General features: G+C 33.3%; 1 protein-coding gene across 1 annotated transcript in view; it reads left to right on the forward strand.

Annotated features, from left to right (window-relative positions):
- Positions 1-13940, forward strand: part of LOC121418560 (symplekin-like) — a 28132-nt gene continuing 14192 nt past the window's right edge. Inside the window, exons 1-15 of the mRNA XM_041612492.1 lie at positions 1-229; positions 1618-1740; positions 2126-2199; positions 2952-3084; positions 3690-3799; positions 4479-4590; positions 5441-5544; positions 6031-6128; positions 7072-7130; positions 9269-9364; positions 9799-9888; positions 10509-10670; positions 11195-11341; positions 12213-12306; positions 13045-13218. Coding sequence (XP_041468426.1) covers positions 146-229; positions 1618-1740; positions 2126-2199; positions 2952-3084; positions 3690-3799; positions 4479-4590; positions 5441-5544; positions 6031-6128; positions 7072-7130; positions 9269-9364; positions 9799-9888; positions 10509-10670; positions 11195-11341; positions 12213-12306; positions 13045-13218 — 1660 coding nt within the window. The 5' untranslated portion in view covers positions 1-145. The remainder of the gene's footprint in view (positions 230-1617; positions 1741-2125; positions 2200-2951; positions 3085-3689; positions 3800-4478; positions 4591-5440; positions 5545-6030; positions 6129-7071; positions 7131-9268; positions 9365-9798; positions 9889-10508; positions 10671-11194; positions 11342-12212; positions 12307-13044; positions 13219-13940) is intronic.

A 13940-nucleotide genomic window follows, 5' to 3' on the forward strand; every position in this document is an offset into this window, starting at 1 on the left:
TATATATATGTGCATATACTGCATGCATATGCAGCAAGCGTACCGGTGCAGCACATGCATATTCCAATTTGGAGTGAAAATGAACTGAAATTTTGTTTGTAATTCTTCTTACAATCTCACCGTTGCAGTACGTGTGAAAGTAAAAATGAGTGCCGGAAGTAGTAGGCTATCTGTAGCTTCACAATTTTTTATGGAAGATGATGGAGAAGGACAAACCGTATCTGATCGGGTGATTTTTTTTTCTCTCTCAAAATAATTTTGTTTGAAAACTTGGGCAATTTGGCAACTTTATGAGTGTAAACTATACGAGTCAAGACAGCACTAAACTGTTTTATATCCAACAAGTATGCCCTAGGCTATGTTGTGTTACCATAGGCATAGCCTTAGGACGAATTGTGTTCCTCAGCCAATCAAAACAAGTAACGACTAAACGACTAAACGAGTCATGCATGTCATGTCAGATAAAAAAATTGCTTAGATTCTAGGCCTAACGGTAGGCCCTATTTCGAAGTATCGTGCTCTCATCGATTATGATGTTGGATTTATATAAGTTAATTAATAAAGATGTTACTCCCCCTTTTTGTGTTTTTTATATGATTTATTTTAATTTGTTCTCATTTGTGTAAACAAAAAGGGGGATCGAACACTCCAGCCCAGGGCTCTGTCTTGATCCAATCAATCGGAACTATGGTCACAGCCAGCAATATTAATCACTGAAGAGTGAAGTAGATGCATGTTCAAAATATTTTTTAACTATGTCTATGATGTATATTCATTCATTAACGATATGTATTTTCTTGAAAATTCACTGCTCTTTGCATACAAATTAGGACATAGTGCAAATTTTCATAAAAAATATTTTATTGCATTGATGGATTTCCATAGAGCCTCTGATCAGTTTTAACTCTAATCTAAGACAGGGCCCTGGTTGACTTTATTGAAGCCTGTGTAGACAAGAGAAAATGGAGAAGAGAAAGTCTGACCAAACTCCCTTATTGAATCACCTGACTACAGGGCTATTAGACATGTACATGATGTAGAAAGCAATAACCATTCAGTTAGGCCTATATCTTCTGTGACTTTTCAAAAGTAAAAATATTGCCTTGTGTGCTCTTTCATGTATACCCAGTTGGTGTGTGTTTAGAAAATCGATTTTAAATGGCTATTTAAGAAAGTTAACAAGAAAAGATTCATCAATTTTAAGTGTAAAGTTATCAAAATTTATAAACTATTAGGCAATATAATTGAGAACAAAACTAGAAGAATACAACTAGTAATTCATATTTTTGTGTAATCCAAAGCCAAAAAAAGGCTTAAAAATGTTTAAGTGTCCAGACACCCAACCCCGATCCTACATATAGATCTAATAGATCTACATGTATTTCAATTTGGGAAACCACTCTTAATAATTCATGCTCTTTAGATTTTTTGCACCATCACAAATATATTGACAACCATAATTAAATAATTTTGAATAATAAAAAAAATGTGTGTATTTCTTAAAATTGCTCTATTTATCCAGACACATTATTTATCATGTTTGGACATACGTATATGTACAAGTACAAGTTGAGTAAAGGGTTTTTATGGGGTTTTTTTCTTCTCCCTTTTCTACAGGTTGTTGACTTGCTGCAACAAACCCACACTTTGCCCAGGGATTCTCAGAAGATAAACAACTTGACCCAAGTCCAGCAACTTATTATTGACAAGGATCCTTCTCTACTTGATAATTTTCTTGATGTAAGATTCCTCTGTTCTTTCCAAACATTTCTATCTGGCCTTTTTTTAAAACTTGCCTTAAAAAAAGGCATTTTTGTGAGGCTTTTTCAGTTTTTTTTCTATATAATGTGAAGTTATATAACATGTTATAACATATGCCTTGTTATCTCACCAGAAATATAATTAAACAGAGAGGTTTGGCAATGATGTCATTTTAGAGGTGAATGAATTATACTCTTATCGTGTATGTAAATATGATTTCATAATTAGCATGTAAATATGTGATACTTGATTGTTAGGAGCAAAAATGAAGGTGGGAAGAGAAGTGGTAGACATAAACTTGATGATAGTGACACGCTTTGTGTGTTAAAACTGAAATAATCAAGGATTTTTTTTATATGTGCAGGAAGTTCTTCAGTTTCAGTTTGATGATTCCATAGAAGTAAGGAAATTTGTACTCAGCTTTGCAGAATGTGCCTGGTAAGAAAATTACATTTGATTTCATTCTACTTATATAATGCTATAATGCAAAATACCAAAGAATTTGTATCTTTGAGTTAAAGGAAAACATGGAGAACAGATCATGCCTTCAGATATCTCTCACTAGGTGACACTTTTCCACCCCCCCCCCCAAAAAAAAAGAGTTTGACTTATTTCAAATTGATCTGCAAGTCCCATCCCACACGACCCTTCAATTAAGAAGGAATGATAAATTGATAGCCTCAAGAAGGATGAACAGCAAAGCACTGTTTTTGCCTTTTGAGGCTTTTTATTTAGGGTTGTACTTATAGATCATATATAAATTTAAGTTTAAGTTGACAGCCTATATATAATTCATAAATGTTTGTATATCTCCAGAAGGATATTGTGTTGGTTATTTCAAAACCTGATTGAATTTTTCAGTCTACATGCATCATGATTCCATGGCATTTTAAAGGACTAATCCTTCTATCACAAAAGTTACTTCCCAATCCCACTTTTTATCTTTCTTGCTTTTCAGGACAAACCATATTGTGAACCGTATACCTCTCCCACATAATGCAAGGCTGCAAATTTTGTACATCTCCTCATTCATACATTTGATATCTTTCATTAGATTGCATGTAATCAAGAAAGATCTCTTGCCTTCATGAGTAAATTCTCCCTGAAAGATGAATATTAAAGTTAGCAGCTCTTTACATGTTATATCATTAACTTTTTTTCGTTTATTTGTTCATTTTTACTCGATGCAGCAAGAAAGACAATCAGATTTTATGCACAGTGTTGCCTCGTCTTCATATGATGCTAACAGAAGCAAACCAACCTGCTGCGGTCATCAAGAGAGTCATTTTATGTACCTCTCAACTGTTCAGAGTAACCATCAAAGTAAGTTTGAAAAGTTCAGGGGAAGGCTGATATTTATCTCAGAATGGTAATCAATTTTGCCTCTGTATTCAAAAGTATATTTTCATGGAGAAAATATTCCTGATTCCTTTTCAGATTTCTGTATATTTTGATCATAATTAATAAACAAATATTTTTTTAATACTTTTCTAAAATCTTCATTAGTGCAATTTTGGTTGTAGCTTCAATATTCATACTTACAATTTTAAGAGTTTTCACAATTGTGTTATTTTGATAGATCAATAATGTTACTTTTTAACCATTTAACCCCCCCCAAAAAAAAAAAAGAAAAAAAAACATTAGATGATTACAATTTTAGCATTTGCTACAATGAATCAATATTTTAAACAAAGTAAGTTTTCATCATTTTCAGTCCAATGCATTTCTCTTTTGAAATATAAAGTACTTCAGCATTTATTCTGTCATATTTAGGAAGAAAATAATGGCCCTTAGACATGAGAGTGAAGTCCTCAATATGATTTTTAAAATCACACTACTGTTACATAGGAAATCAAATGATTTGATTATAAAAATGGCAGAATATATATGTTATATTTTGTGGGTTTTTTTTATTATTTCTTTTGAAGTGGATAGCCGGTGTGAAAGATATTCGAGAGGAGATCGAGGCCGGCTGGGCATCGCTGATGTTGATGAAGAAGAAAATTGTATCAGAGCTATTAGATGATGATAACGATGGGTATGTATCTATTGATTGCCTTCATTTTTGAGCAGATACATGTATGCCACCATCTGTTTGTGTACCATTGCAAAAGGATGATATTTCTTTCTCCCCCAGTTCTGTTGATTTCAAACAGCAATAATAATGGAAGTAATGTTGAGGCTTTATGAGATTTTATATCTTATTTGTGTAACCCCAATTGTTTTGTAAAAAAAAATCAATAATTGGATGGGAATGATGCTCTGTGGGACTCTTGGTAACAGCTCTGCAGAAAGAATTTTTGTTATTAGATATATCTTATGAAGGCTATTTATTGTTATTGAAAATGAAACCTTTGGAGTACATAGCATTTTGGCCTAAATTTCTTGATATTATTTTTTAAATTATTTATTGTATGTTATATATTGTTCTTTGTATACCAACAGCCGGAGTATGATGTTTAGGCCAATGTAATTTTATTTTATTTGAGCATGATGATAAGTTTTCAATATCTGAATATCTGACTCCCAAAATAGGTTGATCAGTCTAATGCGTCAATTAATGTCTTGTAATTTCATTTCATCTCAATTTTTTGTGATTTTATCTTGTGGAATATACTTGATTGATTTAGTCTTGTGTAAATTGGGTACATGTTCTTCAAAGTTTGCAAAGAAGAACATCAAATGACATTTCTGACCTATATTGTTATTTTTTGCAGAGTGCGAACATATGCCATCAAATTTACAGAAATGATAGCCACTACCCTTTCTGCTAAGTCCTCTGATTCATTGGTACCAAAGAGAGCTGAATCCGATATTACTCTTGATCAGGTGAGAATTATGTTATTTGTCAAACTCACTTTTACTTGATAAGTTTAATGCCTCCAATAGGTGGCTCAGAATGATTTTGATTGCCAAATTTGATTAGCAGTTTTGGCCATACGAAAAAAGCTCTCAACTAAGTTTTGTACAGTCCTGTATAGAAATCTGCTAAACAAGAATTTTGTATATAGTAGTCTTCAAAATATATATAGCACATTGCTATGCGATACCAGGAAAATTATTCCCTGAACAATGGTTGATGGAGGTGTTGTATTTTAAGGTTTGTCTGTCTGTCCTGCTTTCATTCTCAAGATAATAAAAAAAGACTCGGCTTAAACCTTAGGATATGTATGAATATAGCAATTATGATGAGGTGGTAAGGTTTTTTCATCATCGGGTAAAGTTCAAATGTTAAGAATGTCATTTTTTTTACCGATATCTGAAATTACTACTTCATCCAAATCAGTCACTTGATATTCAGTAGATTGCACCATAATATGCTTTTACACTGGAGTGCAGACTCCCCCCCCCCTGATGAGTCATAACTGATCCCTGGCCCCGCTCCTTTCAACTTGAAGACTTTTTTTTTTGCTTGTCAAATTTTTTTCTGTTAAGGAATCCTTTATTTGTGGTTGAAGACCCTTTTTTTTTTTGGCGGACACAATTTGCCCCCCCCCCAGTGGAAAATCCTAGGTACGCCATTGTTGGAGTGCAAACGTCGCACTCTACCAAATCTACTATACCACACTCATCTGTACTCATTGAAATGCAGGTATAGTGTGTTTGGTAGAGTTGAAAGTTTCATACTACATAAATTTCCATGCAATTCACATGACACTGTTATCTTTTTTTATTGCAGATCCCAGATGGTAACTCTCTCCTTATCAAGAAGAAGTTGCAGCATGAAGGAACACATAGTTTGGATGCTCTCTTGAGTCTCCTGGTGTCTGCTAGTATATCCAGGTGTGTGTTTCATAAAGCTGTTAGTAAGGTTCAAATCACTTTAAGCATGACTGGTGACCCTTGTGCTAAATGACATATCCCTATGGAGCTGACTTAGCACCTAAGAACATGTTCCAGTTGTGTGGAAAGTCACGCGTAACTTTAAAAACAGACAACTTTATGAAACTAGAACATTCTTTTCTTTGAAAACAAAAATTAATACTGGTAGGTCTGTGGTATGATAGAATATGGGTAATCTACCCTGTTTGATGTATATCTCTTTTTAGTCCATATGAATTGTCATTTGTCAATGTTACATTGATTAAAACTTGCATCCCTGGGGACATAGACACAATGTTTCATTCAAGATGAGTAAATCAGCATTCATTCAAGAACTTACCTAAATATTCTTGATACTGTTTTCTGTCTCTTTCATTCCAAGGTGAAATACATAATGTATATTTTGCAGCTTATTTATGTTGTGTTTGTTAATTTGGTTTATTGCAGTATTAATCTGATGGTGTGCATGGGTTCACTCACATCTATCGCTAAACAGAGGCCAGACTTTATGCCCAAAGTCATCCAAGCATTTGAAAATCTACATGGTAAGGTTTTCTATTTTTACGTGAATTAGGTTATGGATGTAAATCATAATTTAAATAATCATTTAAAGGTCAAGTCCACCTCATTAAAGTGTTGATTTGAATAAAAAAAGAAAAATCAGACAAGCATAATGCTGAAAATTTCATAAAAATCAGATGTAAAATCAGATGTAAAAAAAGAGATTTATGACATTTTCAAGTTTCCCTTATTTTTCACAAAATAGTTATATGCACAATTTTAGTCACATGCAAATGAGAGAATCGATGATGTCCCTAACTCACTATTTCTTTTGTTTTTTATTGTTTGAATTGTACAATATTTCAAGTTTTACAGATTTGACAATAAGGACCATCTCGACTGAACCATATAATGTTAAACAATGGTAATTCCACATGTTCAGTGAGAAATAAAACTTTGTTTCACAGGACAATGAGGAGAAAATTAGAATATTTCATATTTCTTACAATAAAATACATAAGAAAAAGTGAGTGAGTGATGTCACCAGTTCCATTATTTGCATACCGACCGGGATGTGCATATAACTATTATGGGAAATTAATTAAAACTTTAAAATGTCATAACTTTTTTATTTTACATCAGATTTGATGAAATTTTCAGTGTTATGCTCATTGGATTTTTCTCTTTTTATTCAAATCAACTTTTGTTGGGGTGGACTTGTCCTTTAAAGAAAATATTATGAATCAGTTGATAAAGATTGTTATTGTGAGGTCAATTTTTAAAAGTATTTCTTCTCCAATATTGCAATATTGGGGGGGGGGTTCTCTCTCTCACCTCTCTGAAACCATACAGTTACTGCACTCTTTCCTCCCGTCCACTTCCACCAAATCATTCTCTCCCTTTCCCTGAAGTTCTAAGTATAACTTTTTTCATGCTTTCAATGCGATATATCTATGCTATTAACATTATTGTCTGTTTTCGTTCCAGTGAATCTCCCTCCAACGTTGTCGAAATCTCAAGTAAGCAGTGTTCGGAAATCGCTCAAGGTGAGTCCCATCTTCATTACGCCCTTTCCCATTACATTTTCCATTTTACATTCTTAAACAATTCGTATATTTTATTTTTCATTTTGCTGCAGGGTTGGCGGATTTAAATCACGTTGATTTAAATCGTGATTTAAATCGCGATTTAAATCACCATGATTTTTTAAAAAAAATCATTGATTTAAATCACTTCCATTGAAACATGTACAAATCATGGACAAAGTATTTGTTCAATGCAGTTTTAATTCTTCAAGTCAACTGAAAAACTTTGAATTAACTTTATATCAATAAAAGATCAACAAAGTCTTCATATCTACTTAAAACAAATTAAAATCAAATTAATAAAATCAGGTAATTCCTTAAAAACTACAGATGTATGTTGTCAATACGTACTCATTTTTTGTAAATTATGTCGAGTTTTTCTTCTGAAATTTTACATTCTTTGTCAGTTATTATTAGTCAATTTCTTTCTTAACATAAAGTTTTCACATAATCCAACTTTTCAGAGAGCAGTTTGTAAAAAAAAATATATAATATATAAAAGTCAATGAGAAAAGGTTTGTTGGCAGTTTTCCAGTTTTGATCCTTCGCCTACACATAACTACTTCTGTCATGTAAAATTAAAAAAATGATACCTGAATGTAATCAACATATTTAACATGCCTCTTATTTCGTATTGTTACATTTATCATACATTTGATGTTTTAAATAACATAATTATAAAAATCACATTAACATAATGTAGTACAGTCATAAGCTTTCTCTTATAAACCTTTTAAGTCACTGCAGCCCATTTTATGTTCAGTGCTACAAATAATGGAAGTTTTGTATCTGCATGTAATAATGGAAAGAGCTCTATAACAACAATTTGCAAAACTCAGAATAAACATTTAACACTGCATTTTAATGTTAAGATGCAGGTACTTCAGTTACAATCATTGGCAGTTGTAAGCTGTGTCTCATTTAAAATAAAATACTTCTTTTTGTAATACATATGTTGTAATTTAAGCAGTTTTGCAGTTTTTATCCTTTAAGTTAAAAGTAAGTAGATTCTTTTTCATACTTCATGGATCAAACAGATTTTTTTTGTAGAGAATATGGGAATGAAAATTGTAGATTAATGTAAAAAAAATCACAGTAACAAAATGTAGTATAGTCACCCTTTGACTAAGCTATCTCCTATATTGTTCTCCAAAACTGAGAGTTTTGCAAGATATCTGTAGCAAGAGAAGAGCTTTTTATCAAAAAGATCCTAAACATATACAGTTGTAGTCTCTCTTTGACTATTGTAAAGCTGTGACTAATTGAAAAAAATAATTGATTTGAATTATTTCTCTTACAATATACATGAATACTAGTAATTGGCAAAGGGTTTGTTGGCAGTTTTGATAAGGGATTTTTTCTCTTGGATTTTTTAAATATTTGAATGAAAAATCCCAGAGGGGAATTTTCTCTACTCACTGGGAATTCCCTATGGAATATTCCTTCATAGGCCTATGTATGATAGAATTAAGTTCAGATACATGATTCCTCAAATTTATTTTTAATTGTCCATTTTTACTGGATTTTAATTACAAAATATGTGGTTAAGAACAATATTAGGGGTGAAATGTATAACATCAATATTGATGTCATTCTAAGAGTAAGGGGGGGGGTAATTACCCTTTTTTTCGAAGGAACTTTTAAAAAAATCAAAAAAATCAAAAAAATCTGATTTAAATCAAAAAAATCTGATTTAAATCAAATAAATCCGATTTTTTTGATTTTTTTAAAAAAATCAAAAAAATCGCCAACCCTGTTTTGCTGAAAATTTCATAATGTATCATCTGAATTTATATTTTTAATGAACAGTTAGATGGGTTACAATTTCTATGAAAATTTACAAGGTAATGTCTATTTGTATGAGATGTATTAGCATTAAAGGATGGATGTAAATTATCAACAATATATTTCTGCTTCGATATAAAACAAAATTGAGTGTACCTGAAAATGCTTTCGTTGGTAAATTTGATGCAAACTAAAACAAAGAAACTGGTAGGGAGACGGCCAGTCAATAAATGAGGCTGGATAGATAATAGCCAGATATTAAAGTGAGATCAGAATGAAATTCTAAATGCTATCCTGTGTTGCATATATTTCAGATTCAGCTGTTTGGTCTTCTACGTCACCAGTCGTCAGTTGATCTCAGACGTAACATTGGTACTCTCCTTACTGATTTAGGAGCTTCTGAAGTTGAGGTAGGTTCTCTATCACAAACAGATATGATTGAACATAACTTTGATTTGCGATAGACTTACAGTTATTCATAACTATACAAATGATTAAGTCTTTTATGTTGCAATTTGTAATGTATGCATCCATTAATCAATTATTGCATGGAACTAGTTGAGAGTCTGTGTAAAAGAATATTTAGGTGATTGATCTCTTAGATGGAGAAGAAGAGTATTGCCATACTGGTATCTTCTGGTAAACTCCATTGCACACCTTTTTGATCTGCTGGAAAAAATGAGAACAAAACTGGAAATTATGAGAACAAATTGCCCCCCCCCCAAAAAAAAAGGGGAAAACACAAGAATACAACACCTGAAGAGCAGGTTTCATATTATGTTTGAATCATTTTTTAATGAGGTATTTTCATAATATGGTTCATGTTATGTAACTTCCAATTTAGATTATCCGCAACACACCAAGGGTACTGGAAAGACCAAAGCGATCTCGTAATGAAGCAGAAGGTGATCAAAGCACAAGGAAAAAGCAAAAGGTAAGTAATATATAGTAGATTTATAGAGTGTTTTTGTGTACACAGAGGGTGGAAATCATAATGATAAATGATAGCTGGGGCCGTTTTATAAAGCTGTTTGTAAGTTAAGAGCGACTTTAAGAATGACTGGTGAACCTTTCCTACATGCTAAATAATCACAATGAACATTCAATGGGGAATATCATTTACCACAAGAAAGGATCACCAGTCGTTCTTAAAGTCGCTCTTAACTAACGATCAGCTTTATGAAACGGCCCCCTGGATTTATATAGCGTGATCACTTCTAGAGCTTACCAAGTGCCACTATGATAACCCCTGGATTTGGCTCTAGCTATCAGTTTATCAGCAGTGCTCAGTCCTTCCTTCACCATGGTCAGATGCAGCACAGTGTGAATTAGTTCCTTACTTCAAGGAAAACACACCATCACTGGTATTTGAACCTATGCCCTCTTTTTTTTTTTAAAGATGACAGAACCACTAGACCATGATGTGCCCACACGTGCCCAAATAAACAAATAATGTGTTACACAATCACACGGTGTAGCCCTAGTGCGTATTTCTAACATGGGTATGCAGTAGGCCTTGTATGAAGTGATATGCTTTTGTTTCTCCCTGTGAAGGTTCTTGATGATGAAGAGGAGGGTGGAGAAGGGAAGAAGAAAGACGAGCCAGGACCAAGTAAGAGGGTCACCAAAGCAACCGTGATTGATCTCTTGGCAGCCGAGGTTGAACCATTGCTTCGTAACCATGAAAACGTAGCAAACCTGGTTCTACTTAGTATGGTATGCATTTCAGTTTTATGTTTTCACTTGCTGAATTATTTATTGAAATAGCAGTACAAGCTGAAAGAGTCAATTTACATACAGTTAGTGGATTGCATGTAATTACTATAAGGATAGTTGACATGTCTTATCAAAACTCTTGCAGTCATATGGACTCGTCATCTAAATGAGACCATTTTTGTTCTTTAGATATTCAATAAATGCTTGGAAATTGCAAATATCATATAATTTGATTTATTTTTATGACTGGGAGGAAGAGTATATATCTTATGACATGTCTTTGTGTTAAGATATTTCATATAGAGATAGATATATATATACATATATGTGAATTAAAGTGTAGCACTTAAATTCCCATTTGCATGCAGTATATAGGGCTTCACTGCATTGGTCAAATCATAAAGAGGGCAAGCACTATCACATATTAATCAATAAGATTTTGCATTACAGACCATGACTCTGAGTCATACTTAACACTTTGTGAAGCACCCCCCTGGTGAGCATGTTTGTTTTTGTATGTGCAGGTCTCTTTACCAGACACAATGCCAGCCACATTCCAGGCTACCTACACACCCATAGCAGCAGCAGGCACAGACACACAGGTTCAACATTTAGCTAGGATGGTCAGCAATCAGCTAGCAGCTGCTGGTATCAAACCTACCAATTATGAAGTGAGTATTAGAGAGGAAAGAAGTGAAGGAGAACCAGAGAAGAAGGGTTAAAGGGAGGAGCTGGAGTAAGCAGACATGGCAAGTGTCACGCATTGATTATAAGACTCCTACTTTTCTGACTTTTGATCTTCCCCCAAATGTCTTTCTCAGATCTATATCACAGCCTATCCTCATATACTTTAAATTTATACACAATGCTTGGTCATCTCACATCGAGTCACAATTCCTTGCCTTAAATGTCATGCCTCGCCTGTTTTATAATTTGGCATCTCTGAGCTGATAACTTGATGCCTACAATGCCCAGTTTTAGTCAAGTCCTTTGAAAAGTAATCAGTAGCGATGGATTTGAAATTTAGTTATTTTGGTTAGTTTCTCTTCCATTCGTATCCATGTGCTTCCTTTAACACATACTGGTATTCAATCTGAATTGAGTGGTTTTTTTTAGTTCATCATGAATTTGTATTTTTGAAGAGCCTTCTGAGCTGTTTCATAGATTTTTCCATTTTTCTAACAATTGTTGAAAGCTATTGAAATCTTTATATCGGATTGAGTTCAAATTTGGCAGTGAAAATTGCCCAAGATGATGAACACCCTGATGGTTGGATATTACATGCACCATCGTCACTGTACTTGTTTTTACCTTACTATTCTGTTATCTTGATTACTATCACATAAATATCCTTTGATTTTGATTTACAATTTTAAGAAAATAAATGGATCTCAATTCTGTTTGTGAAAGGGTCTCAATATGAAATTTAAATTTCTTTGGATTCTTACCTTCTCAATCATCGTTCTACAGATAGAGAAATTAAATATGACCCAGGATCCACACTGGCTTATTATAGTGTTTGTCTTTTTTTTTTAAATCTAGAATGTGGAGATAGAAGAAGAGCAAGAACCTCCTGAGAAGATGGAAGAAGAAGATTTCACCACCAAAGGAATTCCAGTCCTTGGAGGCAAAAGTGGTAATAAAAACTTTTCAGATGTATGTTTCTAAATCTTTTGGATTTCTCATGGAGTAAAAGTAGAAATGTGAAAGGAAAGCATTATGCTTTCTGTGGGAGCCTTGAAGCAAACAGTTCTTACCTGTTTAATTGTGCTCTAGCCTGACTAGTGTAAAATGGGACAGACATATAAATATGCAAATATTATGCCTTGTACATAAGACTTTGCACCGCATATTATTCAGGAGTCCTGGAAATTTGCATCTTATTGATCTGGAAATTCAAGAGTGTTTTGAAAATTTGTTTACAAGTGTGGATAGAAGTTTGCCCCACCCCAGAGACAAACACCTCAGTTAGAGAGACCCTTCAAGAATTCATTACATGGTCATCTCCTGTCAATCCTCCATCCTGGAACTTTCTTTGTAATTGAAAAAAGTTTAAAAGTATTAAGTATAGATGATGTTTGTATATGAAATGTAGAATGCATATACTTGAGATAGAATGTGGTAATTTAAATATTATACAGCTCACCATCAAGAATTAATGACATAACATGCATATATGATGCAGCTATACATAACAATGTCTATTACAGCAGTATTTGTTGACAACATCATTTTCTTACAACATTTTATCTCCTATCTGCAATAGATGATAATCTGTTTGGTTTTGAGAGCTGGAGTTGGTGTTTGAGGATCAATCTTGATTAATTGATTAAGTACGATTAATCATCTTGTCTTGTGTTTTATATTGGTACAGAACCATCTAAGGATGAATCAAAGAAGAAAGCTCCCATTGTGATAGAGCCGCCGCCTACCAAGGGGGTGAAACGACCCAAACATTTCAAAATTCGCGAGGTTACGCATCTCCTGTCCAAGGATGATGCAGATAAACTGGCCCATGGAGCTGTCAGGAGGATCATAGCTGCAGAAAGTAGGCATAACATCACTTCTCAAAATCCTATTTTAATTTTTATCTGGATTCACCTTGATCTGTAAGCGCAAGGTAAATCCGACCACCCCCTTATTTAGGGACCAAACTGGATTTAAAGCATGGATGACCAACTGCCTCCACTGACTGTAGGTCTTTGCTACACGCATTATATTTTCAGTCCATCATTTATTTGCTCTCACAATAATTAAAGAACCATTTGATGTAGCAACTTCAAACTTGGTCCTAGTATGGATATTGGAGTGATGATGAGCTGAAAAGATTTTGGGGTCATTGGGTCAAAGGTTGCAGAAGTATACATCAATACATCAATATCTCTTGTTCTCACGGCTCCTGAATTATTGTTTGAGAGATCAACTTCAGACTTGATGCATATGTTGCAGTCATGGGGGTAAATGTAAAAAAGGTCATTATATATATTAAAATATCTACTCATGATAAGTGAAGAAAGAACTATAACTTTCTGAACAAGCTCTGTGTTGACTTACATTTATACAATGTACTTCTTCTATATCATTCTGTTATAGAAACTAAAAAGTTAGTATAACCAATTCTTGTTGTGTTTACCTGAATATAAGTCAGTTTAGTTTGGTTTGATGATTGTCAGTAGAAATAAAATAGAAATATTCAATAGGTTAATTATACAATTTTTTTTTGTAAATAAGTTATTTGTCATCCGACGTATATACCCATATGTTTTGTTA

Source organism: Lytechinus variegatus, chromosome 7 (genome assembly GCF_018143015.1).
Source record: "Lytechinus variegatus isolate NC3 chromosome 7, Lvar_3.0, whole genome shotgun sequence".
Lineage (NCBI taxonomy): Eukaryota > Metazoa > Echinodermata > Echinoidea > Temnopleuroida > Toxopneustidae > Lytechinus > Lytechinus variegatus.